General features: G+C 53.5%; 1 protein-coding gene across 4 annotated transcripts; it reads right to left on the bottom strand.

Annotated features, from left to right (window-relative positions):
* Positions 1–5015: 5015 nt before the first annotated feature.
* On the bottom strand, positions 5016–23305 carry PFAS (phosphoribosylformylglycinamidine synthase). Of its 4 annotated transcripts, none has more exons than XM_042966909.1 (28): positions 23252–23305; positions 20380–20560; positions 20158–20293; positions 19822–19927; positions 19306–19495; positions 19088–19193; positions 18578–18718; positions 18335–18459; positions 18037–18165; positions 16952–17083; positions 16686–16814; positions 11662–11735; positions 11395–11551; positions 11019–11080; positions 10730–10891; positions 10352–10471; positions 10087–10218; positions 9649–9879; positions 9297–9477; positions 9127–9210; positions 8826–8981; positions 8510–8629; positions 8027–8172; positions 7716–7923; positions 7473–7564; positions 7279–7393; positions 5969–6292; positions 5016–5856 (listed from the first exon to the last, which is right to left on the bottom strand). In XM_042966909.1, exons 2-28 carry the CDS (start codon positions 20519–20521, stop codon positions 5546–5548), a joined length of 4011 nt encoding a protein of 1336 aa, XP_042822843.1. In that variant the 5' UTR covers positions 20522–20560; positions 23252–23305; the 3' UTR covers positions 5016–5545. The 4 variants fall into 4 exon arrangements, with proteins under 4 accessions (XP_042822843.1, XP_042822844.1, XP_042822846.1 ...); XM_042966910.1 differs by having other exon boundaries at positions 23185–23297; XM_042966912.1 differs by having other exon boundaries at positions 20380–20539; positions 23252–23287.
* Positions 23306–26614: the final 3309 nt, after the last annotated feature.

Genomic DNA, 26614 nt, shown 5'->3' with positions numbered 1-26614 from the left:
CTGAACACACACACACACACACACACACACACACACACACACAGTGTCCCTCATTTAATGTGATGACAAGAAGTTGCCACTCTGAATGACTGGAGAGATGAAGTAAAAAAGGGAAATCCTTGAGAGGACCTGAAAAGCCAAGCCGCCATAAGCCAGATTCACTAAATTTGCTCTTCTCTTAAAAAAAAAAAAAAAAAAAAAAAGAGTGTATCAACCTTTCCCAATTTTAACATTCACATTTATTAATTCATTCCGCATATAGCGATTGAGCACCTAGTAGGCGGTAGGTACGTTTCCAGGTGGTTGGATCCAGGGGAGAGCAAAGACGGAGTTCTCATTCTCGTGGAGCTTACACTCCACGGTGGAGACAGATTTTTGATCGAAGGAGCACACAGAAAAGTAGATTACAACAGTGACTTGGGTGTGTGGAGCTTCCGGTGTCTAACAGAGGGTTTCATCCGAGAGTTGTTGACTGACGGAACCCCAAAAAAGGACAGGACTTGATTATTAGCTTTAGATGTTGCTATAGATTTTTTAAAAAGATCTTTAAGTAATCTCTGCCCCCAACGTGGGGCTTGAACCCACAACCTGGAGGTCAAGAGTCACACGCTCTACCAACAGAGCCAGCCAGGAACCCTTATAGGTGGCTTTTTTGTAGACCTCGGGTGTAGAGAGCTGTCATCGTCCCCTTCGGTTCATGGTATATTATCATTGCCTGACTGGAGGGCCTTCTCTTACCGCCTTTGATCTCTAATTCCCATTTTGTTCCCCCCATAAGGGGGTAATGATGAATTTATGAGATAGCTGATGGTTGGGATTTTGTCACATGGGAATGACGAAAAGATACTCGGTCAAGTTAAAGGACACTGGACAGGTTATGCCTGGAGGTTGGATGAGAGGGGAAGAAGGAAGTGGCTTGGGGGGAAGGTTATTGAGGTGGAGGTCCTGATGATTTGAAGATCTCAGAGTACTGAAGATGAAGAAACAAGAAAGCTGAGGGGCACCTGGGTGGCTCAGTCAGCTAAGCGTCCGACTTCGGCTCAGGTCATGATCTCACAGTTCGTGGGTTCGAGCCCCAAGTTGGGCTGTGTGCTGACAGCTCCGAGCCTGCTTGGGGATTCTCTCTCCCTCTCTCTCTCTCTCTCTGCCCCTTCCCAGCTTGCTCTCTCTCTCTCTCTCTCTCTCTCAAAATAAATAAACATTAAAAAAATTAAAAACAAAACAAAGAAACAGGATGCGAGGAAGGGAGGCTATGGTCAGAGGCAGGGAGCTTGAATAAGCAAGAGTGGAACCAGTGTAGCAGATCTGGGTGATGATGAAACCCAAGGTTGGCCAAGGCGGAATGGACAAAGTCATTGGAGAAAGGTCCGGAGTGTTAAATGGCCATCGACATGAATCCAGAATAACCGAAGGGATTGGGGTGGACAGCAAGATGCCCTTGAAGGATGAGGGGGAATTAGGAAGGGTTGCATAGGATAAGGTTTGACTACAAGTGTTAGAAAACAACCAAATATGGCTAAACAAGACAGAACCATGACATCTAGGGCTTGAAGCACCCCAGTGGCTCGGTCGGTCAAGCATCTGACTCTTGGTTTCAGCTCACAATTCGTGAGTTCGAGCCCTGCATCTGGCTCTCTGCTGTCAGCCCAGAGCTTGCTTCGAATCATTTGTCTCTCTCTCTGCCCCTCCCCTGCTCTCTCTCTCAAATAAATAAACTTGGAAAAAAAAAAAAAAAAGACATCCAGGGCTCATATGTAGTCTTCAGTGTCGAGACCCAGTCTCCTATCTTGTTACTCTGCTCACGTGATGCCAATTCCAAAAGCTACCTCATGGCCCAATGTGGTGCTGGGTGCTGGAGTTCCGGCCATCATACCTTTGACCTAGACATCAGGAAGCAAGGATAGCTGAAGAGAAGCATATACCCTTCCTTTAAGAACACTTGGAAGTCGTATACACGGTTTTCTCTCTCATTGGTCAGATGCAGTCATGCCTGTTAAGGGCAGCTGGGAGAGGTCATCTTTATTTTAAGCAGACACAACCCCTGGTAAAATACTCAGGGGTTCTATTTCTAGAAGGGGAACCACGCCTGGGTGGCTCAGTCGGTTGAGCGCCGACTTCGGCTCAGGTCACGATCTCGCGGTCCGTGAGTTCGAGCCCCGCATCGGGCCCCTGTGCTGACACCTCAGAGCCCAGAGCCTGTCTCGTATTCTGTGTCTCCCTCTCTCTGACCCTCCCCCATTCATGCTCTGTCTCTCTCTGTCTCAAAAATAAATAAAAACGTTAAAAAAAAAAATTTTTAGAAGGGGAACCAGACATTGGGGAACAAGTGACTGTCTCTTCCAGGGTGATGGGGAAGCCAGAAGAACACAAAGTAGGGAGTGAAGGTGATATAAAAGGATGGCATGAGCCTAAAATGGGGCAAGATGTTCTTCAAAGGGGGTGGAGAACAATCCAGAAGGGGTACAGGGAGGACCCAGCTCCAACTCCCTGGGAGGCATGTGAAGTCTGAGAATGGAAGCCACCACTTGGAAGGGGTGTGGAGCGGATTTTGGAGTAGCTCATTTCCCGTGGAGACAATGAGGGGCAGAGAACGGGTAGTCTGCTGGAGTTTGCTAGAAGATCTTTGCAAAGGGGGTGGGCAGAGTCAGGAGCTGGGTCAAGGACCAGCAAAGACCGGGCTGAGAAGCCGCAGGGACTCAGAGTCTCAGCAGTGGCCAAGGGTGGGTCTTGCTTGGCCAGGGTGATCCAAACCGAAACCTATCTACAGATGCACAAATTTCTCTGCCACAGCCAGTCACAAACCACCCTTCTTTTGCATCAAGTGCTAAGTAAACTTGACATCTAAGTTTTGGTACCGGCTCCCAAATTGTGCATTTGAGATCATCTATAAATGTAAAAAACGTTGTTGGAAAAAAATCTCTCTCCAAAATAAACTTAAAAAAAAAAATCAACCAAACTACATTTGAAGATCTAATTGGCCTTATGAGATGATTCATGAATCCAGGAGCAGCCCATCTAGCGAGTAGAGGGGGCCCCCCCAGGAGCCATACAAATGGAAGGAGGGTGGGGGGCAAGAAAGTGATTAGTGAAAGAAATGGATTGTTCCCGGCAAGGGCAAGGATACTTTCCCTTACAGGGAAGAACAGGGGCCTTATCACACAGACAATGGCTTCCTTTGAATATGGAGGCCCATGTGGCCGACTCACTGGCACCCATCAGAAAATTACTGACCGGCTAAGACTACATTTCGTGGGGAGGTCGACAATGCAATGAGATTAAGTTTTAAGCCCCCCTTTGGGGACTAGGTCTAAGCAATGTCATTCGGGGCCTACTGTTTCCATGTGTATGCATATGTACACGTATATGTATACGTATACGTACATGTATATATGTATGTGTATATGTATATATGTATATGTATATGTGTATGTGTATATGCATATCTATGGTTCTTATAGTTTCCCACGATCAGGGAGGCAGGAGCAAAAGCCAAAAATGACCCTTACTAGCCCCACCCCCTCCCGCTGCTCAGGGTAGGTCAGTTTGCAAAGCAGTAAGAAAAAGACCTGAAATGCTTATTGTCTTCAGAGCCGTAATTTAAAATTGTTTCATTAGTCAGTCTCTTCTTTTTATTATTTTTTTGACGTTTTGCTTTTTAGTTTTGAGAGGGAGAGACAGCGTGAGTGGGGGAGGGGCAGAGAGAGGGAGGGAGACACAGAATCCAAAACAGGCTCCAGGCTCTGAGCTGTCAGCACAGAGCCCGACAGGGGGCTCAAACCCATGAACCTCAAGATCAGGACCTGAGCCGAAGTTCCACGCTTAACTGAGCTACCCAGGTGCCCCGTCTCTTCTTTTATTTTGAAAGAAAGAGGACAAATGGAGAAGGGACAGAGAGAGAGAGGGGGGTGGGGAAGAATCCCAAGCAGGCGCCACACTGTCAGCATGGAGCCCGATTCGGGGGCTTGAACGCAGGAACCGTGAGATCATGATCTGAGTTGAAACCAAGATCGGAGTTGAAATCAACCGCCCAGGCGCCCCTTGGTGAATGAAATTTCCTAAATAAGGATGTTGAACTCTCCAGGGGGCAAACGCATTCCAGTTGCACAAGTCCTGGGGAAGTGACCTCTGCACACAGTCACAGTCTTGTAAGCAAAGGAGGCGATGGACGGACGGCTGTCAGCATTACTCTGGGTCCCGCCGCCTCCGGCGTGACTGGCCTCCGGCGTGACTGCAGGAAGGCAGCAGCAGCTGTAGGCCGAGCCCTGCCTCTAGATGTGTGTCCCTAGGCTATTTATTTAACCTTAACTCTACCTTTAGAAAAAAAAGCCAAAAACAAAAGAACAAAGAGGGTAGCCTCTCAAGTATCTTGACGAATTCTTGAGACATAATTTAGATACATTTAAAATGCCAAACACACGCTTAGTTCCTGGTATACTCTTTATACTCTTTATTTTTGAGAGGCTCTGGGCTGCCAGTAGAGCCCGACTAGGGATTCCAACTCACAAACTGTGAGATCCTGACCTGAGGCAAAACCAAGCCGACTGAGCCACCCAAGTGCCCCTATAGCTGTGATTTTAAATTCTATTCACACCAGAAGACCCCTGGGAGCAGTGACCGAGTTCGGCCCTGTAGCTAATCACCAAACATTAATGGAATGAATGACCGAATGACTGGATACTGCAGGCTCAGTCCTAGGGAAGCAGGTGCTGCCCATTTCTGCCAGGAAGGGATCTGCTAAATCTAGAAGCAAATGCTGAGTTCAGAGGCCCGCACTGGGGCAGCCCTACCCCACAGCTGGATACCGGTTTTGCAGAAACGTCCACAAACAATTGCTTGCACCACACAGCACTACATTTTAAGGTTTTATTTATTTTTGAAAGAGAAACAGGGTGAGTGGGGGAGGGGCAGAGAGCGAGGGAGACACAGAATGTGAAGCAGCTGCAGGCTCTGAGCTGTCAGCACAGAGCCCGATGCGGCGACGCGGGGCTCGAACCCACGAGCTGTGAGATCCCGACCTGAGCTGAAGTCCTACGTTTAACCAACTGAGCCCCCCAGGCGCCCAGCACTACATTTTGAAAAGAGAAATCCCAAAAGCTTCTTTCTGCAGTTTTTCTGATGAGAACACTCAGGCCCCGACTTGCGTGCTCTCGCACACCCCCAGCCCCACAATCCCACGTATGGGGAAGGGGCACGTAAAACATGCCCCCGAGCCCGGAGGAAGACAGGAGGCACGCCTCGATCAGTGGGCCGAGTGGCCTGGGGCGATGGGACCCTCCCCCTTGCCGCAGGCAGGCTTCTGCCTCAGAACCACACACGGCTTCCCTTCCCGGGTCCACAAAGAACAAACTATGGCAGAGAGGAACACATCCAACAACGTAAGGCGAAAGCGGGCTGATTAGTAACATTAGCTGAGGTTTTTTTTTTTGGCGCTTTGGTCCTCGTCTGTCCCAGACGTCTGTGGAGATGACGTGGGGGTGCTTCTGAAGATGGGGATGGGGCGGGCTGAGACCGTTGGGCCCGGGTGCCCCCCACGACGCCCCCCTGCTCAGCAGCCCCCCTCTTGGGTCCAGTTTCGGGCGTTGATGAAGAGCTGGAGCCAGGGGGAGGTAGTCAGAGCGTCAAAGGGAGGAGGCTGCCACGCCCACTGCCAAAGCCGCACAGCCCGCTCAGGGTGAGGCATGAGGGCCAGGTGGCGGCCATCGAGGGAGCAGACGCCAGCCACGCCCCCTGGGGACCCGTTGGGGTTCAGGGGATACTGTTCCGTGGGGTTCCCGTCGTCGTCGGCCCAGTGCAGTGGAGCCAAGCCCCTGGCCTCAATCTGGGCTTGGAGTTCCGGAGAAGAAAAAGCCATGTAACCTGGGGGCGGGGGGGGGGGGGGCGGTGGGGAGAGGAGGAGGGAAGTGAGATCACAGCTTCCCCTCTGCCCCCCCCACCCGGCCAGACCCTCCCCTGCCTTCGGGAGGCTGACCTTCCCCATGAGCGCTCCACACGGGTAGCACAGCTCCTTCCATCCCTCGAAGCATCAGGGCCGGCCCAGGACCCACCCGCACGCTGGCCCAGCGGGACTCAAAGCGCCCAGACAGGTTGTGGCGAAGCAGGAGGCCCGGCCGGGCCGGCAAGGAGTCCTGGCCCGTCCCCTCTGCCTCCTCGCTGGGGCTACCTCCCACCCAGCCCAGCAGAGCCAGCAACTGACAGCCATTACACACGCCCAGGCTGAAGGTGTCGGGCCGCTTCCGGAAGCGTCTCAGTTCAGCCCCGGCCAGCGGGTGGAAGGTCACAGCAGCGGCCCACCCTAGCAGGGAACACAGAAGTCACGGAGGGACCCGGAACGGAAGCGGATGGCTGCTTTCCGGTTCCAGCCCTGCCATGACCACCACCCCCGCCCCTCCCAGCACCCAAAATACACACACGTGCACGCAAACTCAGGGCAAATCCAAGGGGAAGAAAAAGGTTTATCTGCTTAAATCAGATGTTGCCAAGTCCTGGACCAGAGATGGCCCGTAAGTTTCTTGCCTGGCCAGCGGGGCATGTGCAACGCCTTATTTCACTGCCTAACACTTAAAAATAAGATTTTTGTGGGACGCCTGGGTGGCTCAGTCGGTTAAGTGTTCGGCTCAGGTCACGATCTCGTGGTTCACAGGTTCGAGCCCAGCATCAGGCTCTGTGCTGTCAGCACAGAGCCTGCAGCCTGCTTCAGATTCTGTGTCTCCCTCCCTCTCTGCCCCTCCCCTGCCCCCTAAAATAAAACGTAAAATTTCATATAAGGGCGCCTGGGTGGCTCAGTCAGTTAAGCTGACGACTCTTGACTTCGGCTCAGGTCATGACCTCATGGTTTGTGAGTTCAAGCCCTGAGTTGGGCTCTGTGCTGACAGCGTGGGGCTTGCTTGGGATTCCCTTTGTCTCTGTGCCTCCCCGCCACTCACATTCTGTCTCTCTCAAAAATAAATAAACGTTTTTAAAAATAACAAGATTTTGTGCAAAAAAAAAATCTGGATTTTTGGCTTCTCTCGAAAACAAAGACCTGGCCGTGCCGAGCCGGCTTTCTAACAGCACAATCTGCTGGTGTTGAGTGGTGCCCTTTGGTTGAGTCATGTGCCACCCAGCGCTCCCACACCTCATGTCGGTTAGCCACAGGCCTTGTGCTGGCAGCCGGCCCAGAGTCAATGTGCTCTCTCCCAGGACTTGGGAGGAGAGAGGCCAATTCTCGGTCAAGAAGGGAGCTAAGGCACCTCCCCGGGAATGGGCGGGGGAGGCCGTGGGCGGAAGCCTGACGCCCACCTTTGGCAGAGCCCAGGACATCCGCGTAGCTGAAGCCGCCCACGAAGGCCACGCCGCGGAACGTGTCCAGCCCGATCGCCCCAGAGCAGAGGTCCTGCATGGTCACGTCCCACACCTGCCAGGACGGGGAGGGGAAGCTCAGGAGGACAAAGAGCCCGAGGCCCAGCCCCGGCCCCGCTGACGACGACGCTCACCTCGAACCCGGCCGAGTGGAAGCCGTCTGCCATCTCGCGGTCTCCGTTACTGCCCTCCTCTCGCAAGATGGCAACCCGGGGAACGGGACCACCTGGAGGGTGAAGGAGGGTCTCTGGGCCGGAGGGCTCCTTCCCCACCGCCATCCCCCCAGACGCGGCTCCAGGGCAGGCCCTGGCATCGGGCCGTGGGTTCCACCCCGGCCCGGCGTCCGGGAAGCCATGCCTGTGCACACACTGCCTCACCAGGCTCTCGGGGCACGGAAGCTTTGGGGAAGCCGGGGGGCAGGCAGTAAGTGGGCCCCGTCCGCTCCCTGAGCCCCTGCTCTTCCTCTGCCACGCAGCGCGGCTCGGCCTGCAGCCGGTCCAGCTGGAAACTCGTCTCCTCCCAGAGGGCTCGCAGCTGCCTCACAGACTCTTCCAGAACCACAGCCCCGTTCACGGACACTCGCACCTACGGGGAGAGGCCAGAGCGAGGACGTCCAACCCGGCCCCCCTCCCCCGGGGCCGGCACAGGCGAACCGCGGCCCCCCGCGAGGCGCTGCCCGCTCCCTCACCAGGGCGTGGGGCCCAGCGTCGCCCGTGGCGCCCAGCTCCAGGCAGTGCAGGCCGGCGTCCCGGTAGCGCTTCAGCACCTGGGCCAGGTCGGGCCCCCGCACCTCCAGCACCAGGCCCGGCTCCTCGGCGAACAATGCAGGCAGCGCTGGGGGAACAGAGGGGGCGGGAGGGTGACAAGGGTGCCACCGGGGATGCGGAGGTACAACCGGGGGGGGGGCGGGGGGCGGCTAAGGGCCGAGTGAGTGCAGGCAAGGATCAGGGGTGGGGTGAGGCCTGGGAGACCACGACCAAGGATGTGGCCTCAGGGTCTCGGGACATCTCAGATGGCAGGGGCGGGGACCTCACCTGGCTCAGTGGTCAGGGAGACGGCAAAGGACTCAGGGAACGGGGGTGGGGATGCTCCATTTTCTCACAGGACATGGGGTCTACGGGGCCCACCCTGCAGGCCACCCAGGCCCGAGTCCAGACCCCCGGCTCCTCACCATCGACCCCAGGGGCAGGCACGTCCACCTCTATCCCACAATTCCCAGCAAAGGCCATCTCTAGCAGGCAGGTGACGAGACCCCCGTCACTGACATCGTGGCCTGAGCAGAGGAGACGGTCTGGAGGAAGGAGAAAAACGCTCAGCAGGCTCAGGGCCCAAACCTGACAGCCCCGCGCCCTCACCCAGCAGGCCACGTGTGGGAACCAGAGAGAGGGGACGCCGCATCCCTCTTGCCCCAGCCTCGCCAGCTCAGCCGGGGAACGCCCGCCACGCATCCGCCACACACACACCGGCTCCGCCAGGGCCCCGCTCACCTCGCAGCAGCCCCTGTGTGATGCGGAAGGCACGCACCAGGTTCTCGGGAAGGTCCAGGTTCGGGGGCTGCTCGCCCAGCTGCGAGAAGCACTGGGCCAGGGCTGTGCCCCCCAGCCGGTGCTGCCCGGGGCTCAGAGGCACGAACAGCAGCCGGCCTGGGGAGACGGGGAAGGGGTGAGGGAGGTGAGCGGCTCGGGACTCCCCACCGCACTCACGGGTGCCAAAGCGGCCGGCACGCGGACGGACCCACAGACCCCCGAACACGTGACACGGCGAGGAGGGGGAAGCATCCACATTTACCTCTGCCCCCAGGACGCTTGAGGTCCGGGGTCACGGTGGCTGTGATGTCCGGACAGACAGCATAGGCCGAGATGACCAGCGACCCTGCAGGGCAAGGAGTGAGACGGTGAGGTGCCAGCCGCGCTCCGCAGGCCCTGCCCCGCTCTCCCCGGGACCCCCCCAGGCCATACCGGGGGCCCGCACGGTCTCAGAGCCGACCCGGGCGGCCATGCTGAGGGAGTCCTTGCCACCGTCCACCGCCACACCCAAGGCCGCCATCACCGCCACCATCGCCGCGCAGGCGTCGGCCAGAGCCGCGCCCTCCCCCGGGAGCTTGGCCGCCCACATCCAGTTCCCGCTGCACTTCACGTCCTGGGGAGCGGTGGACACCGGGCATTAGAGAGGGACAGCCGCGTGGAGACCGGGCCGGGGCACAGGGACCGGGAGGTCCCGGGCACGAAGGGCAAGAGGAAAAGGTGAGCGGTGGACGGAGGGGCATCGCAGAGGCCTGCAGCCCCAGGGCAGAAGCCGCAGGGGACTCACCCGGAGGTCGGTGACCAGAGCAAACACCAGGTTGGTGAGGGCTTCGGCCACAGCCAGTCGGGCGGCAACCTTGGGGTCCAGCAGGCTTTTGACCGGCTGCTCTCCTAGAGCCGTGGCAGCCCCTACGAGCTCCTGGTGACTCAATGCCACAACCGCCACGTCGGCCAGAGGGGTCTGCAGGGGCCCAACGCACTGCTGCTGCGCCACCAGGCCGCCCACGGAGCGGTCCACCTGTGGGACCAGGCAGGGTCGGCAAGAGGCCAAGGGACAGGGACGCCGGGGCGCGGGGCGCCAGGCCATCAGGGTAGCCGCCGGGCCCCGTCACTCCTCCCTTGGGCCTGTTGAGCCCCCTCGGCAATCCCAAAGAGTGGGAGGCCAGGGTGGTGAGCAGAGGGAAGGGCACGGGGGACGAGGGGCAGAGCAGGGGTGCAGGGAAACCTTGTTGGTGAGGTATCGCTTGCTGGCCACAGCAGGCAGCCTCAGGACGCGCTCCAGAGCCTGGCGCACACTCAGCCCCGGGGGCAAGGCCAGAGGCCGCAGCACGGGGAGACTCCGCTGCAGGAAGAACTCCTAGGATACAGAAGGCGGCAGGGGTGTGAGCACCCGGGCACACGGGTGAGAAGGCGCACGTCGGCAAAGGGGGAGCCTGAAGAGCCGGGGTGGGGAAGGGAGACCAGCCTCCCTCCCACCCACCCACACGCACCTTCCGAGGCATCTTGCCCAGCACCCAATCCAGCTCCAGGTCCACAGGGGTCGGGGGCGAGGGGGCGTCCCCTTCGCCATTTCTTCCGACGGGACAGTCCCGATCGTCCACCAGCACGATCTACAGACCATGGGAACATGGCCCAGAGGGCATGAGACCGTGAGGCCCAGCAGGGGCCACTTCTAGAAAGCAGCGAGGTGCGCTTTCCACCCTCTGCTTGGACTTCCCCTCGAGGGCCCGCCCTTCCCCCCGCCCCCCCCCCCGGCCCCCCGTTTCCCAGTCTGCGAGCCACCGACTCCCACCCTCCCACTCCCTGCACCTACCCCCTGCTCCAGCCCACCCCCCGCAGCTCCGCGCCCACTCACACGGCCAACTCACCCTCCTGTCTCCGGTAATGGTGCCCACAAAGCAAGCTGGGCAGCGCTCCCGGGCGCTGACACGACTGAGGAAGTCTCGGTCCACGGGCCTCAGCAGAAGAGCATTCGACTCCTGGTACTCGGCCCCCCAGATTTCCAGGGCGTTCAGGGTCGGGTCCCCGAGCTGCATCCACGGGGGAGGAGGAAAGGAAGAGGTCGGTGGGCACTCCCCAGGCTCACGTTTCTGCCAGAAGATGGCGGGGGCCGGCGGGGACGGGGAGGCAGCCAGGCCCCGGGGGGACAAGGCCCACCTGGAAGCGGCTGGTGTAAATGACAGCTCCAGCCGGGTCACTCAGCTCCTTCAGGACGTTGCCTGGTGAGAGGGTGCGTGGGAAGGTGGTGACCTGGCCACGGTCGGGACCCGGCGAACAGAGGACAGTGCCCGGCCTCCCAGGGAGCCCCCGATGCTGTGTGTCCCGCACGGATCACTTCCACACCCTCACCACCAACCACCCCAGGGCAGCAGGCTCCCAACGCCCCAAAGCGGAGCCTCTCCAGAAGGTACAGGGGGTGGAGGATGGGACCTGGGGCCGGGCGGCCAGTCGCAGGTCCTCGATGCCCCTCTCTGAGCCGAATCTCGCAAGAGCCCGGGGCGGCCGGGACCCTTGTCCGAACCCCTTCTCTCACCATTGCCACCGGCACCCTGGTCGTGGAGGCTGCAGATGGGGTTCCCCCTGGCGGCCTCCACGCAAGCCCGGATCACACGGTTCATCTTCTGTTCCATCTCCGGGTCTCCCCGCTGCACAGCCCCAAAGTCCAGGTCACTAGAATTGTCTCCCTGCACCTGGGGGAACGCATGGCATAGCTCAGGCGAGGGGGTCCGGGAGCTCACGCCCCACCTGCGCACAGGGCCCCACAACGTCCCGGAGGCTGCATCTGAGCTACTCTCCTCACCTGCACAGATGAGGCGGCTCCACCCCCGACTCCGATCCTGTAGACGGGACCCCCAACCTTTACAACGTCCATGCCTGAGAGGAAGGAAGACAGAGTCTGAACACCGGCGTCAGGATCCCACACAAGCGTCAGCACGAATAAGTTAAGGATACAGGGAAGCAGACAGACCGGGACAGCAATCAGTATTACAAACGCAAGTGTTCTTTGGATAAATACACTTTGAGGAATTCACGCTCCGGATTTATTCACGTAGGCGCAAAGTCACCTATGTACAACATTAAACACTGCAGTATTATTTGTATTACCAGAGAGGAAATACTGTTGACCTTTCTTTAAAAAAATTTTTTTAATGTTTATTTTTGAAAGAGAGAGAGACAGAGTGTGAGCGGGGGAGGTGCAGAGAGGGAGACACAGAATCTGAAGCAGGCTCCCGGCTCTGAGCTGTCAGCACAGAGCCCAACATGGGGCTCAAAACGATGAACTGCCAGATCATGACCTGAGCCGAAATCGGGCGCTTAATCGACTGAGCCACCCAGGCACCCCTTGGCCAACTGATTTTTGACAAGAGTCCCAAGACAATTCAAGAAGGTACTAGGACAACTGGATATCCACATATAAAAGGGAGAAGTTAGACTCCTACCTCACACCATATACAAAAATTCATTCAAAACATATCAGAAACCTAAATGTAAGAGCTAAAAACTATAAAAATAATATACAAAAAACACAGCTGTGAATCTTTAGGACTTCCTAAACATAAGGGTTAAAAGCTATAAAAAATATTACAAGAAAACACCGCTGTAAATCTTAAGGACTTTGGCTTAGGCGATGATTTCTTAGTCATGACATCAAAACCATAAGCAGCAAAAGAAAAAATAGATAAACCAGACTTTACCAAAATTAAAAACATTGGGGTTTCATAAGACACCACGAAGAAAGTAAAAAGACAACCCACAGAATAGGATATATTTGCAAATCATGTACCTACCCGATAAAAGTCTAGCATCTAGAATATATAAAACTCTTATAACTACACAAAAAAGACAACCCAATTTAAAAATGGACAAAGAGGGGCGCCTGGGTGGCTCAGTCGGTTAAGCAGCCGACTTCGACTCAGGTCATGATCTCATGGTCCGTGAGTTCGAGCCCCGCATCGGGCTCTGTGCTGAGAGCTCAGAGCCTGGATGGAGACTGTTTCAGATTCCGTGTCTCCCTCTCTCTGACCCTCCCCTGTTCATGCTCTGTCTCTCCCTGTCTCAAAAATAAGTAAAACGTTAAAAAAAAAAAAAAAAAAAATGGACAAAGAAACTGGCGTAGCTGCTCCGGAAAACAGTATGGAGGTTCCTCAGAAAATGAAAAATAAAACTACCCTACGACCCAGCAATTGCACTACTGGGTATTTATCCAAAGGATACAAGTGTGCTCTTTCGAAGGGACACATGCACCCCCATGTTTATAGCAGCACTATCGACAATAACCAAAGTGTGGAAAGAGCCCAAATGTCCAACGACAGACAAATGGATAAAGAACATGTGGTATATGTAGGCAATGGAGCATTATTTGGCAGTAAAAAAAATGAAAACTTGCCATTTGCAGTAACATGGATGGAACTAGAGGGTACTATGCTCAGCGAAATTAGTCAGAGAAAGACAAGTATCATATGACTTCACTCATACGTGGAATTTAAGATACAAAACAGAAGAACATAGGGGAAGGGAAGCAAAAATAATATAAAAACAGGGAAGGGGACAAAACATAAGGGATTTACTCTTAAATATAAAGAGTAAACTGGGGCGCTTGCGTGGCTCAGTCAGTTAAGCGTCCGACTTCGGCTCAGGTCATGGTCTCACCTTGTGGGTTCGAGCCCCACGTTGGGCTCTGTGCTGACAGCTCGGAGCCTGGAGCCTGCTTCCGATTCTGGGTCTCCCTCTCTCTCTGCCCCTCCCCCACTAATGCTCTCTCACTCTCAAAAATAAATTAAAGAAAAAACCATTTAAAAATAATCAAAGAAAAAGAATAAACTGAGGGCTGCTGGAGGGGTTATGGGTGGAGGATGGGCTAAATGGGCAAGTGGCATTAAGGAGAACACTTGTTGGGACGAGCACTGGGTGTTATACGTAGGGGATGAGTCACGGGAATCTACTCCTGAAATCATTAGTGCACTATATGGTAACTAGCTTGGATGTAAATTTAAAAAATTAATAAAAATAAATAAAATAAAAATGGACAAAGAGGGGTGCCTGGATGGCTCAGTAGGCTAAATGTCTGCCTCTTGGTTTTGGCTTAGGTCATGATCTCAGTTGTGAGATCAAGCCCCGCACTGGGTTCTGCGCTGGGCATAGAGCCTGCTTAGAATTCTCTCTCTTCCTTTCTACCTCTCCCCCGTTCACACTCTGTCTCTCACAAATTAATTAATTTAAAAAAAAATGGACAAAGAATCCAGACAGACATTTCACCACGGAAGACATACAAACGCATATGAAGAGTCTCAACGTCATCAGTCATTAGGGAAACGCAAATCAAAACCACAACGAGACACGACTTTATGACACGGGATGGTTAGAATCAAAAAAGATCAACAAGACTTTGTGAGGATGTGGAGAAATCAGAACCCTCTTACATTGCTGGGGGGAGCGTGAAAGGGTCCAGCTGCTTTGGAAAACAGTCTGGCCATTTTTCAAAAAGTTACACGGAGGGGCGCCTGGGTGGCTCAGTCGGTTGAGCGGCCGACTTCGGCTCAGGTCACGATCTCGCGGTCCGTGAGTTCGAGCCCCGCGTCGGGCTCTGGGCTGACAGCTCAGAGCCTGGAGCCTGTTTCAGATTCTGTGTCTCCCTCTCTCTGACCCTCCCCTGTTCATGCTCTGTCTCTCCCTGTCCCCAAAATGAAAATAAAAAAACGTTAAATTGTTAAAAAAAAAAAAAAAAAAAGTTATACATAGTGACTAAGTGACCCAGCAATTCCACACCTAGTTATACAGGCTAGAGATAAGAGAACGTGTGGACACAGAAAAACGTGTACACATATATTTGGGGCACCTGGGTGGCTCCCTCAGTTGAGTGTCCGACTTCAGCTCAGGTCATGGTTTCACGGTTCGTGAGTTCGAGCCCCACATCAGGCTTCCTGCTGTCAGTGCAGAGCCCGCTTCAGATCCTCTGTTCCCCCTTCTCTGCCCCTACCCCACCTGTGCTCTCTCTCTCTCTCTCAAAAATAAACATTAAAAAAAAAGAAAAGGAAAGAGAGAAAAACGTGTACACGTATATTTGTAGCAGCACTACCCACACCAGCTGAAAAGTAGAAGAAACTCAAATGTCTACGGACTGAGGAATGGATAAACACAATAGGTCTACATAACGGAATATCATTTGACTGTAAAAAAAAAAATGAAATATTAATACATGCTCTGGTGCAGATGAGTCTTGAAAATATGTTGGGGCGCCTGGGTGGCTCAGTCGGTTAAGCGTCCGACTTCAGCTCAGGTCACGATCTCACGGTCCGTGAGTTCGAGCCCCGCGTCGGGCTCTGTGCTGACAGCTCAGAGCCTGGAGCCTGTTTCGGATTCTGTGTCTCCCTCTCTCTGACCCTCCCCCGTTTATGCTCTCTCTCTGTCTCAAAAATAAATAAATGTTAAAAAAAATTAAAAAAAAAAAAGGGGTGACCTTTATGATACACAAATTACATCTCTATTTTATTAAAAAATAGAAGAGTGCGCATATGTTCCTTATCTAAAAAAAGGGACAAATATACATATAGGCCTGTTTTCTTTCCCTTTTTTTTTTTTTTAAATGTTTATTTATTTCTGAGAGAGAGAGAGACAGAGCGGGAACAGACAAGGGGCGGAGAGAGAGGGAGACAGAATCGGAAGCAGGCTCCAAGCTCTGGGCTGTCAGCACAGAGCCCGACAAAGGGCTCGAACTCATAAACCATGAGATCATGACCTGAGCCGAAGTCGGACGCTTAACCCGACTGAGCATACCAGGTGCCCCCATATAGGTCTGTTTTCTTAAACAAGTTCTTTCCTTTTAGCACGCATGAGTGGAGGGACAGAGAGAGGGAGAGAGGGAATCCCAAGCAGGCTCCACGCTCGGCATCGAGCCCGACGCGGGGCTCAGTCTCACGAACTGTGAAAACATAACCTGAGCTGAAATCAAAAGTCAGGTGCTTAACCGACTGAGTCACCTGGGCGCCCCAGGTCTGTTTATATATGCTGGAAATATCTCCAGTAAGGTACGCAAGTAACTGGTTAACAGTGATTATCTCTAGGGAGAGAAACATGGTGGCTGGAGGTCAAGGGAAGGACAGTTTTTGCTGTATAACCTTTTTTGCCTTTTAAATTCTGAACCATGTGACTGGGTCACCTATTCAATACACGGGACCTGGTTCGTATCTTGATCGTACCCCACGATCCGGCACAGGGTGGGGCCTGACAAATGGTTGCCCACCTGAACCGAGAAAGCAGATAAAAGCCCCTGGAGGACAGCGCTGGTTGCCTCGACTTAGCAGGGCAGGCCCCTGGCGGGTAGAAGGAAACAGGTGCACACAGGGGCAACACAGACGGAGACGGCCCCATGGGCATAAAGCGCCGTCCTGCCTTGAAAACCTACACTGGGGAGAAGACACAGGAGCTGGGAGATTAAAAACAAACCCCTTGATCATCAGGGGAAGGGAAGGAAAAATATAAACAGAGAGGGAGGCAAACCGTAAGAGGCTCTTAAATACAGAGAACAAACTGAAGGTTGATAGGTGTGGGGAAAATGGGTGATGGGCACGGAGGAGGGCACTTGTTGGGATGAGCATTGGGTGCTGTATGTAAGTGATGAATCACTGGGTTCTACTCCTGAAGCCAAGACCATAGTGTATGTTAAATAACTTGAGAATAAGAAAAAAAATATACGTGTGTGTGTGTATAAATAAATAATAAACACATAAAAACGAACCCTAGCGTAGCCTCTAAATTCCCCTCCAGCAGCTGCTGGGTGCTGCGGACAAAGCCGGCTGGATATGGAGAAGGGGGGTGGGCTCTTACCTGGCTCTGGGGGCTCCTTGCTCACATGCTCAGCTTCCATGGACCCAATGCCCCCGCTAAACATGATGGGTTTGATCCACTCACGCCGCTGGCCGTCCGGGAGCTGGAGGCCCAAGGAGCGGGCGAAGCCTGGAGCGTGGACACCACAGGCAGTGGGGACAGAGGCCAGTCAGTACCGCCCCCCACAACCCAGCGCTCACTCAGTCATTCACCCCACCCCCCCTCTAGTACTAGGTGCCCGTTAACCCCCACACCCCCAGCCTCACCGGCCAGCACTGGCTCCCCGAACTTGTTGCCGTAATCAGAAGCCCCATTACTGGCCTCAATGGCGACCTCCAGGGGCCGGGCAAAGTTCTCAGGATACTGGAAGCTTGGGTCCTCCCAGGGCAAATTGTAACCTGGAAGGAAAGGGGAAGGTTGGCTGTGAAGACAGAAGACAGGGGCGCCTGGGTGGCTCAGTCGGTTAAGTGGCCGACTTCGGCTCAGGTCACGACCTTGCCGTCCGTGAGTTCTAGCCCTGCGTCGGGCTCTGTGCTGACAGCTCAGAGCCTGGAGCCTGCTTCAGATTCTGGGTCTCCCTCTCTCTGACCCTCCCCTGTTCATGCTCTGTCTCTCCCTGTCTCAAAAATAAATAAACGTTAAAAAAAAAAAAAAAAAAAAAAAGACGACAGAGGCGCCAGGGTCCTTTGGGAAGAGTCTAATCCACCAAGGACCGTCCGTGTGGGTGGAATGTCCTGCTTCTGGAAGTTCTATCTCAAGGAGGTGTAGAGCCTGTGATTAAGCGCCAATCTTGTTCCCCACCTCCCACACCAGCCTTTCTTGAGTCTTGGGATCAGAGTTCTTAGGGCTCTCTAAGAAATTAGACTTTGGGGGCAGGTGGTGATCATTGAGACTGACCCAACACCATGTTTCGTTGCTGAGCAGATGCTATTTTATAAAGAAAACTGCAGGAGGCGCCTGGGTGGCTCAGTCGGTTAAGCATCAGACTCTTGGTTTTGGCTCAGGCCATGATTCCATGAGCCGTGAGTTGGGCTCTGTGCTGAGAGCGCGGGGCCTGCTTGGGATTCTCTCTCTCTCCGTCTCTCTCTGCCCTCCCCCACTCATGCTTGAGGTCTCTCTCAAAACATAAATAAACTTAAAAAAAAAGAAAGAACATTGCAGTTCTGCAAAGCCTATCTGGGCACCTGGGTCTCCCCTGGGCTTAAGAGTCCTCACGGCCACAGTCCGTGAAAGGCCAGCTACACTGGAGCCCTGCCTCCCAAGAAAAGGCACCCAGGATGACCTTAAGAAACAGAGGTGCTCCAGGCCTGCCGGGACAGGGAAGGGACGGCAGGGAGCAAAGAGGCAGGACCTGGGATGTGCAGGTTTCCAAAGCAGTAGCCAGCAGTCCCAGCCACCACGTGGGCGCCACGGCCCGTGCACTGGACATCTCGGATCCGGCCCCCGGTGCCTGTGGTCGCCCCACTGAAGGGGGCTACTCCTGTAAAGAGACGGGAGAGAGGTATGGGTACCACAGAGAGAGACCCCAGCCCTGCCCACTCCATTAAAACTCAGGACAACCAGCCTGTCTGTTTTCCCAGACCCAGCCGAGGACCTTCACTCTACCCTACACTCCGAGCTCCCTCACCTGTCCCCAGGACCCAGCTCACCTGTGGGGAAGTTGTGGGTCTCCGCCGTGAAGACGACATGTCTCAGCGCCCGCTGCTGCCGGAAGCAGCTTGGTCGCGTGGGGTCCTCGGGCTGTAGGAATCGGACCTCCTTCCCTTGGATTGCGCTGTGGACACATTGGTTCTGGACCTTGCTTCCTTCCTGGGGTCTGCGCTTACCCCGTGAAGGCTTGGGGCCTCCCCTCTCCTGGACCCGAGGCCACCCCAGCCTAGGACCCAGCCCACCTGCTGTTGTCACAGAACTTGAGGACGTTGTTGGGGTTCGAGGACGCCTGAGTGCTCATGATGGCCTCAAACAGGGAGTGCGTCATCTCCTGCCCATCCATGTGGAGCTGGCCCTTGAAGAACCAGTGTCGGCTGTGCTCGCTGCAGGGGTGACGGGGGAGCGGGGGGAGGGCCGGCAGAAACACGGGTCACTTCGCACACCGTGCCGGCTCTCCCCACCAGCGTCAGCAACCGTTACGGTACAGCCAGCCCTCACTCAGATAACAGGTCACGCCAGATTCCCAAGCCCACAAGCCTCAAACGTTCTTTCACTGTGGACCGCTCAGACTCAAAGTGAATAGGGTGCCAAGACGTGTGAATGGAGACGACTGCATGGACGTGGAGCCCGGGCCCCCAGACAGACTCGGGGACGCCCCCGTGCCAAAAGACAGCCGTGAAGGCGAGTCCCTGCGCCCTCCCCTTCCAACCTCCACGGGCTCAGACATCAGGATGGCCCCCATTCCTTCCCACCTGTTGGACTGAGCCAGGTCGAAGGCCTCCACGGTGCTGGGGTTCCGCTTTAGCTCCTGGAAGCGTTTGGTGTAGAAATCCAGGTCCCAGGAGTCTAGGGCCAGGCCTAGGAGACAACCACGGGAAGAGCGGACGGTGGGGTGCGGGCCCCCACCGTCACGGGTCCCGGCATCCCGACTGGCCTCGCCGGGGCCTGCCTCCCGGGCACCCCTGCTCACCTAGCTCCTGGTTGGCTTTTTCCAGGGCACGCCGGCCCTCTGCCAGGATGTCGATCCGGCCGTTGAGAGGTGCTGACATGCTCCGAAGGGAGAAGCTCTGGATGGGCCGCGGGAAGTGCTGCTCCGTCATCCGGTCATGCAGGGCAGCCAGAGCCAGGGTCTTCGTCTCAGAGGAAGGGGGCTTGGCAAACTAGGGGCGGAGACACACGCAGAGGGCAGGGGGCGGAGAGCTGAAGAGTGGACAAAATGGTGCACCCCGGTCCTCTAAGTCACGCAGGGCCAGCCCACTGCTGTCTCCGTGGTGCCCGTGTTCTGATTAGAACACGCCCCTGCCAGGCACGAGTCCACGTAAGGGGCGCACAGGCTGGCCTTCCGTCCCGTTCAGCCCTCGACCGGGTAGCCTCAGGCAGTGAACAACTTGCAAACAGGACAGGCCTAAAGCCAAGAGCTCCTCCCCGTTTCTCCTTTACTATCTCGGTAAAGTTCAGGACCTCATCTCTCTATCTCGGGCCTCACCGAGAGCAGGTAGCGCCGGGTAGTCTCCACGCGATCCACAGCCCCCAGCCCCGCGGCCCAGCACACGGACACGACGTTGGTAGAGGCTGGGGTGGAGAAGTTCAGCCTGAGGAGTGGGCCGGATGGTTAGGACCCCAGAGCCCCCGGTTTCAGTGGCTTTCCGGGTGGGGTGTGGCGTTCCGGGCAGGGAGAAGGACGGAACGAAGGGAGTACAGATCCGCCAAGGATCGAGATGGGAGGAAGGAGAGGAATGGAAGCAGAAGGGGTGGGCAGTGTGCCTGCAAGGGAGGAATGCCTGAGAACACGGAGTGGATCGCCCTGGGCTGAGACACTTGCCTGGGCCCAACCTCCAGCAGTAGGTCGCTGGAGTCAGAACGGAGCCAGGACTCCTGGGCAACATCACCCGGTAACAAGGGGCAGCCAAAGAGCCACGTGAGCTTCTTCATCTCCTCGGCGCTTGGGAGGGAGTCGGCTGCACGGAGGGACAGGGCAAGGATACCTTGAGACACGGCCCCCGGCCTGGTAGACCTCCCCCAAGAATCCGATAGGTGGCCCAACCTGTCCAGTTCACGTTGTAGCACAGCTCGGTCTTGACAGCCTGCAGCTCTGGCAATTTCCCTTGCAGCTTCCTCCGCGTGTGTCCAGAGGCCGCCCTCTCATGGCCAGAGGGACGGACATAGAAGTGAAGGACTGAGGGCATCTCTGCAGGTGTCCCGTACTGGAGAGAGGAGTTAGGTTCCTAAAAAGTAACACCCACTATAACCTGTCAAACTGATTTCACATTCCAAAGACAGATGAGGCTTTGGAGGCATTAGGGATGGGGTGGGGGAGAGAGGGGCATGTTCAGAGGTACTCTGAAAAACGGAAGCTTGGGGGTCTTAATTAATCCTGCAAAATGTAGGAACAGGGACATTCTCGACACACGCTCCTCGCCGGGCCCCCACGCACGGTCTTAGGAACATAACTATGAGTAACACAGAAACCATTTCCGCCCTTGTACAGATTACATTTTATTGAGGGAGACAGGCAAGGACTCAAACGTTTCCGGGCCACTGTGGTTAGGGCCAAGAGACTGTGGGTACCAACCTAGCACTTTAGGAATTAAGAAAGACTTTCAGGGAAAAATAGCATCGAAGTGTCAATCTATAGGATGAGCCGGACTGGGCCCAGCTGGGGAAGTCAGATGACACCATTCTTCTGACACTCTTCTGCCTTCTGAGGCACCTGCTGGGAACCTGCCCTTCATTCTCTTCCCTCTACATGCTCTTCCTAAGTGACTTTGTGCAAACTCGTGGCTTTAAATACCGTCTGGTAGACTGAGCAACTGAAAATGCCAGCATTCAACCATTTCTTTTAACCAAAAATGGCAATTTCATATTGAGTTGCTATCTGCCAACAGATTCCCTAACTTAACTCAATCTTGACTCTCCCTGAAACTCCAAAGCAGCACGTTAAAATGCTCACATGACTGGGGTGCTCAGCTGGCTGAGTCAGTGGAGCGTGCAACTCTTGTGAGTTCGAGTTCCACGTGGGGTGGAGAGATTACATCTAGATAAAATCTTTAAAATATAATAATAAAATGCGGGGCGCCTGGGTGGCTCAGTCGGTTGAGCGCCCGACTTCGGCTCAGGTCACGATCTCGCGGTTCATGGGTTTGAGCCCCGCGTCGGGCTCTGTGCTGACAGCTCAGAGCCTGGAACCCCGCTTCTGATTCTGGGTCTCCCTCTCCCTCTCTCTCTCTCTCTGCCCTCTCCCACTCATGCTGTCTCTGTCTCCCAAAAATAAACATTAACAAAACTTAAACAATAAAAAGAAATAAAATAAAATAATAAAATGAAATGCTTATGTGACATCTCCACATAGATGTGCCATAAACACAGATGATTGTCCGTTTTGGCCAAAACAGAAATTTTGATTCCTCACTCCTCCAGACCTGCTATTCTCCCAGTTTTCTCCCTCCGGTCAACACTAACAAACCAGCTGCTCAAGCCAAAAATACGGTCTACCTTAATTCTTCTTTCTCTGAGCCCTCTCTGTATACCCAATCTGCCAGCAAAGCCCTTTCCAAACATATCCCCGGATCTGTCCACATCCTTCCATCACCTGTTACCATCTGTCACTACGATCACTCACTTGGGACCTCCTGAATAGCACCCCAATCCCACTCCCGCCCTAGCCACCAGCCACTTGGCATATTTCAACATCAATGAGATCATGGCTTCTTGTCACACGTGGTAAAAACCTTCCAACCCAGTACCTGGCTTTCCTAGTCTGGCCACTGCCCACTACTCCAACCCTATCTTATGCCACACTCTTTTTCATCCACAAGGCCCCACCACACTGGCTTCTTTTCTATTTCTCTTAACTTGTCAATCTCAGTTCTGGAAGGTATTTTTCTCACGTGGATATTTGCACAGCTAGCACTTTTGTGACTTAGATTCCTGGCGAAATCACCTTCTTGGAAGGGACTTCCTTGATCCACCCTTCTGAACTAGCCCCTCTCAGACAGCCCTGTTTTATTTAATTAATTTAGGTTGTTTTTCAAGTGTATTTATTTTGAGAGAGAGAGAGGGAGGGAGAGAGAGAATCCCAAGCAGGCTCTGGTGGGGTCAGCACAGAGCTGGGTGCGGGGCTCAAACTCACGAACCTTGAGAGCATGACCTGAGCTGAAATCAAGAGTTGGATACTTTACCGACGGAGCCACCCAGGAAAGCCTAATTTAATGTTTAATATTTGCATATAACCTAATTAGTCATAATTAAAGTGAATTACAACTAATGTAAATTTAATTAATTATAAAATATAAGCTTTAGAATTATGTATGATTAACTTAAATGATTATTAATCCAGTGCTTATCAGTACCTGACATTTTAATTCATTTTAAGCTCTACCTGCCCCACTAGCCCAAAATCTCCATTTGGGCCAGGCCTCATTTCCGTGAACGATGATGCTCCTGACCGATCAGTCTCGATCCCCGCCTTTCTCAGCGCTCCCCACCCGCTTCTGATCACCCTTTTCTGAAGCTGGGCCCCCTCCCAGTTGTCCTTTATACCGTCCTTCCTATAGGGATTATCACACGTGGGCCATCTGACTTTCGTCTATCACTCCGTAAACAGAAGCCCCAAGAGCTCAGGGACAGGCTTGCCCACGGCAGGGCTGCATCCCCAACGGCTAGCATGACATAATCGAGGAGGTCCCAGGCTTTGCGTTGGCCGAGCGCTCCGGGCGAGAGGGGCTGAGGGTACGCGGGGAGTGTGCCCTGCCGCGCGGCTCGGGAAGGCGCGCAAGGTCGCACGACTGCGCCGCTGCTGGACACAGCTGGGCCGGGCCCGCTAGGGACACGGACGCGGCCTGAGTCAGACCTGGAGAGGGTGGCGAAAGGGTGTGGCAAACAAGGTGTCAGGACTGACGCGTGATAGCCATACGCACGTGGAGTCCACGATCCCGGGTCCAGAGGTTCTCGAAAGAAAGCCCGCCCGTGGAGCCCGGAAGAGGCGGGGCTCGCTCCCGTGGGCGGGGCCGCCGAGCCAACTTCCGGTACCTTCCTCCCCCGCTCCCCCTCGCACCCCCCCCAGCTTGTGTAGCTCAATAATGGGCCGAGTTCTTGGTTTTGGGGGTTTTGTTTTTGTTTTTGTTTTTGTTTTTTTTAGAAATACGGTAGGTCCCATGGCCTGCCCTCCCCGGTGCCCGTATAAACCGTGACGGAGACAGGAACTTTGAATGCAGGAAACGGAACGAGAAGCATCGTCCTTGTCCAGGACTCAGTTTCCCTCTCCCTCCTACTTTGGCTTTCTTTCACTTTTTTCTTTAATAAATGAATAGATTTACTTAATTCTTTTTTTTTAATTTTTTTTTAACGTTTATTTGTTTTTGAGACAGAGAGAGACAGAGCATGAACAGGGGAGGAGCAGAGAGAGAGAGAGGGAGACACAGAATCTGAAACAGGCTCCAGGCTCTGAGCTGTCAGCACAGAGCCCGACGCGGGGCTCGAACCCACGGACCGTGAGATCATGACCTGAGCCGAAGTCGGATGCTTAACTGACCAAGGCACCCAGGCGCCCCTAGATTTACTTAATTCTTAGCAGAGTGGGAGGCCTACATTTTTAATTTCCACACTCTCGCCAGTGACAGTAACAATGACAACGATAGGAAGACATTCACGAAACGCCCGTTGAGGCACTTGACAGGATCTCGTTTGATCTTCACAAAAACCCTTGGTGTACAGATGTGGGAGCTGAGGTTCCTCGCAACGACTTGTTACCTGGTTTTGTCACTTGGCACTTTCTACGTATGTACACATTTTTTTGTGCATTTTTTTAAACCCTCGTAATACATAAATACATGGTTTGTATCAGTGAGGATCCTATCAGAATATGGATGGCACACTCGAAAAGGTCTAACAACAGGAATTCAATAGAGTGTATTTTACAGAGATACGGGCAGGATTAAGGGAACTAACAAAGTACAGTGGGGGGTGGGGACATCCAGAGCCTGGCAACGGCAGAAAGTGCTTACCACCTGTAGGCTTAAAGGGACAAAGGAGGGAAGAGTGCCATCAGCTGAGAGGTGCAGCCATGAAAGGGCATCCGAGGGCACAACTACAGTGTTGAAAGAGAAAGGAAATAAACATTGGGTTCTCTCTCGGGCCAAGTTCCCACACAAACTGTTTCTGCCTCTCATTAGCTAAATCTTGCCTGAAGCCTGACGGCAAGTAAGCTAGAGAACTGTGCCGGGACCAATGGCCCAAAGGTCTTTTTAATGAATCTTTAACAGAGAAATGTTTAGAGTAAAAGGTGAAAGTCTTGATCCTCATCTGTTTCCTTATTTATTCCCCTCTGCTATACAGGGGCCAAGAGGAAGGTAAGGCAAGTGAGTACCTGGGTGCAAAACTTATGGAGATACTTCAAACGTTCATTCACCCTAATTCCAGCCGTGCCCCAGATATAATCGTTGCTACCTGTTTGATGTGTGAAGTTCCAGGTTATTGAAATGAGTTTTCTCAGGGCTCACTTCTGACAGAGGCCATGTATTAATCTTTCGACATCTGAGCACCTCTTGGTTTCTTTCCCTTTAGGCGCTCCTTGGCTCCACCCAGTACGTACCTTCCAGAGCCTTCCAGGAGCCTTAGTTTGCTCAGCTCTCTCTCTGATCCTATTTACTTCACATTTTCTTGTGTTATTATTATTATTTTTTTTAAGTAGGCTTCTTGCCCAACGTGGAGCTTGAACTGACAACCCTGGGATGAAGAGTCACCTGTCTACCAACTGAGCTAGCCAGGCACCTCTCCCCAACATTTTAGTATTCCCGGTGTATCATAAGTTTTCAGCTTTCACCTCCATATAGTGACTTCCAGACTTATCCTTTGGGCTCTAATCCCTCTCCTGACTTTGGTCCCATATATCCAGCTGCCCCTTGGACAAGAACAGCCTGTTCAAAATCACCAGGTCTAGAGGACAGCACCACACTTCCTTCCCTGTGCGACAGACCAACCACTCTTCTCCATGCTTCCCTAACATCTTCCCCTCTCCCATCCTTTTCCTTTAAGATGCTTATTAAATCAAGCATGATCTATTTCAGTGTCCTGTTATTCTCTTGTGCCCTTCTCATTTGGTTTTTGCATGCTGCCGCCAGATTAGCCTGACATTTAAATGACACCGGTGAAGGGAGGGTGATGAGGGTGAGAAGTACAACTTCCTCTGATCACTGTCACTGAAACTCAATGCTCCCTCCTGTGAACCATCAAAAGTAAATCCCAGGATGTAGGGCATATCTTCATGGATTTGGTAACTACAGGGAGTCTTCCAGAGTCCAGAAAACATTGAAAGCAAAAGGAATGATGAGGTTTGGGACTTCAGGCTTTGACAGGCGTTTTAACAAGGGTGTTTTGGGGGGAATTTGTTGTTTCGGTGAAAAGGCAAGAAACATATCTAATGTAATCACGGGGAGTGACTGCAAAGATTCACTTTCTACACAATTTGTCACTGCAATGCACTGCAGGAATAGAGAGCTTGCATCGAATGTGCAATTGAATTAGGGGATACCTTAAGTTGTAGAATTAAAGCCTATGTTCTCCTGTTAAATGATGTCTAGAGCATTCTTATTGTCTACAGTGTTTTTGTATGTTTATTTATTTTTGAGTGGGAGGGGGCAGAGCATGAACGGGGAAGGGGCAGAGAGAGAGGGAGATACAGAATCTGAAGCAGGGCTCCAGGCTTTGAGTTGTCAGCACAGAGCCCAACATGGGGCTCGAACTCCAAACCGCGAGGTCATGATCTGAGCAGAAGTCGACGCTTAACGGAGCCACCCAGGAGCCCCTACAATGTTCATACTTAGAATATTCTACTATCTTGTTCCAAAAACAACCGGAAGCTGCTACAAGTTTACAACTTTAAATGCCCCTCTTTCGCTGTACTTTATTTTATTTTTTCTTAAAGTTTGAATTTTTAGTTGGAGTATAGTTGGCATGCAATACTATTATTAGTTTCAATCAAACAGAGTGATTCAGAAATCATATACGTTACGAAATGCTCACCATGGTAAGTCAGCACAAAGCTGTTACCATATCATTGACTATATTCTCTATGCTGTGACTCATCCCTGTGACTTATAACTGGAAGTTTGTACCCCTTAACCCCCTTTACTTCTCTCGCATATTCCCCCAACCTCCTCACTTTACCTTTCTAATCTCCTGTCTTCCCCTCCCAGTGCCTGGTGCATAGTTGCCTGAATTCTGTTCACTCACTGCCTACGAAGCCAGGGAATGCTTGGTTGGTTGAGGTAGAAAGAGCAAAA

Source organism: Panthera tigris, chromosome E1, assembly GCF_018350195.1.
Source record: "Panthera tigris isolate Pti1 chromosome E1, P.tigris_Pti1_mat1.1, whole genome shotgun sequence".
In the NCBI taxonomy this organism is placed as follows: Eukaryota; Metazoa; Chordata; class Mammalia; order Carnivora; family Felidae; genus Panthera; species Panthera tigris.
Note: the sequence above shows the minus strand (reverse complement) of the source record. Positions and strands in the feature narration are given on the sequence as shown.

Bases quoted from the DNA above. Each gene is read 5' to 3' on its own strand.
- PFAS (XM_042966909.1), bottom strand. From the start codon at position 20,521: ATGCCCTCAGTCCTTCACTTCTATGTCCGTCCCTCTGGCCATGAGAGG. The intron at 11,736-16,685 runs GTAAGAGCCCAC...CCTTCCTCTCAG, and splicing joins CAAGGAGCCCCCAGAGCCAG to GCATGGACGTTGTAAAGGTT. The intron at 8,630-8,825 runs GTGAGCGGGGCC...TCCTTCCTCCAG, and splicing joins CACACAGGGGCTGCTGCGAG to ACCGTCTCCTCTGCTCAGGC.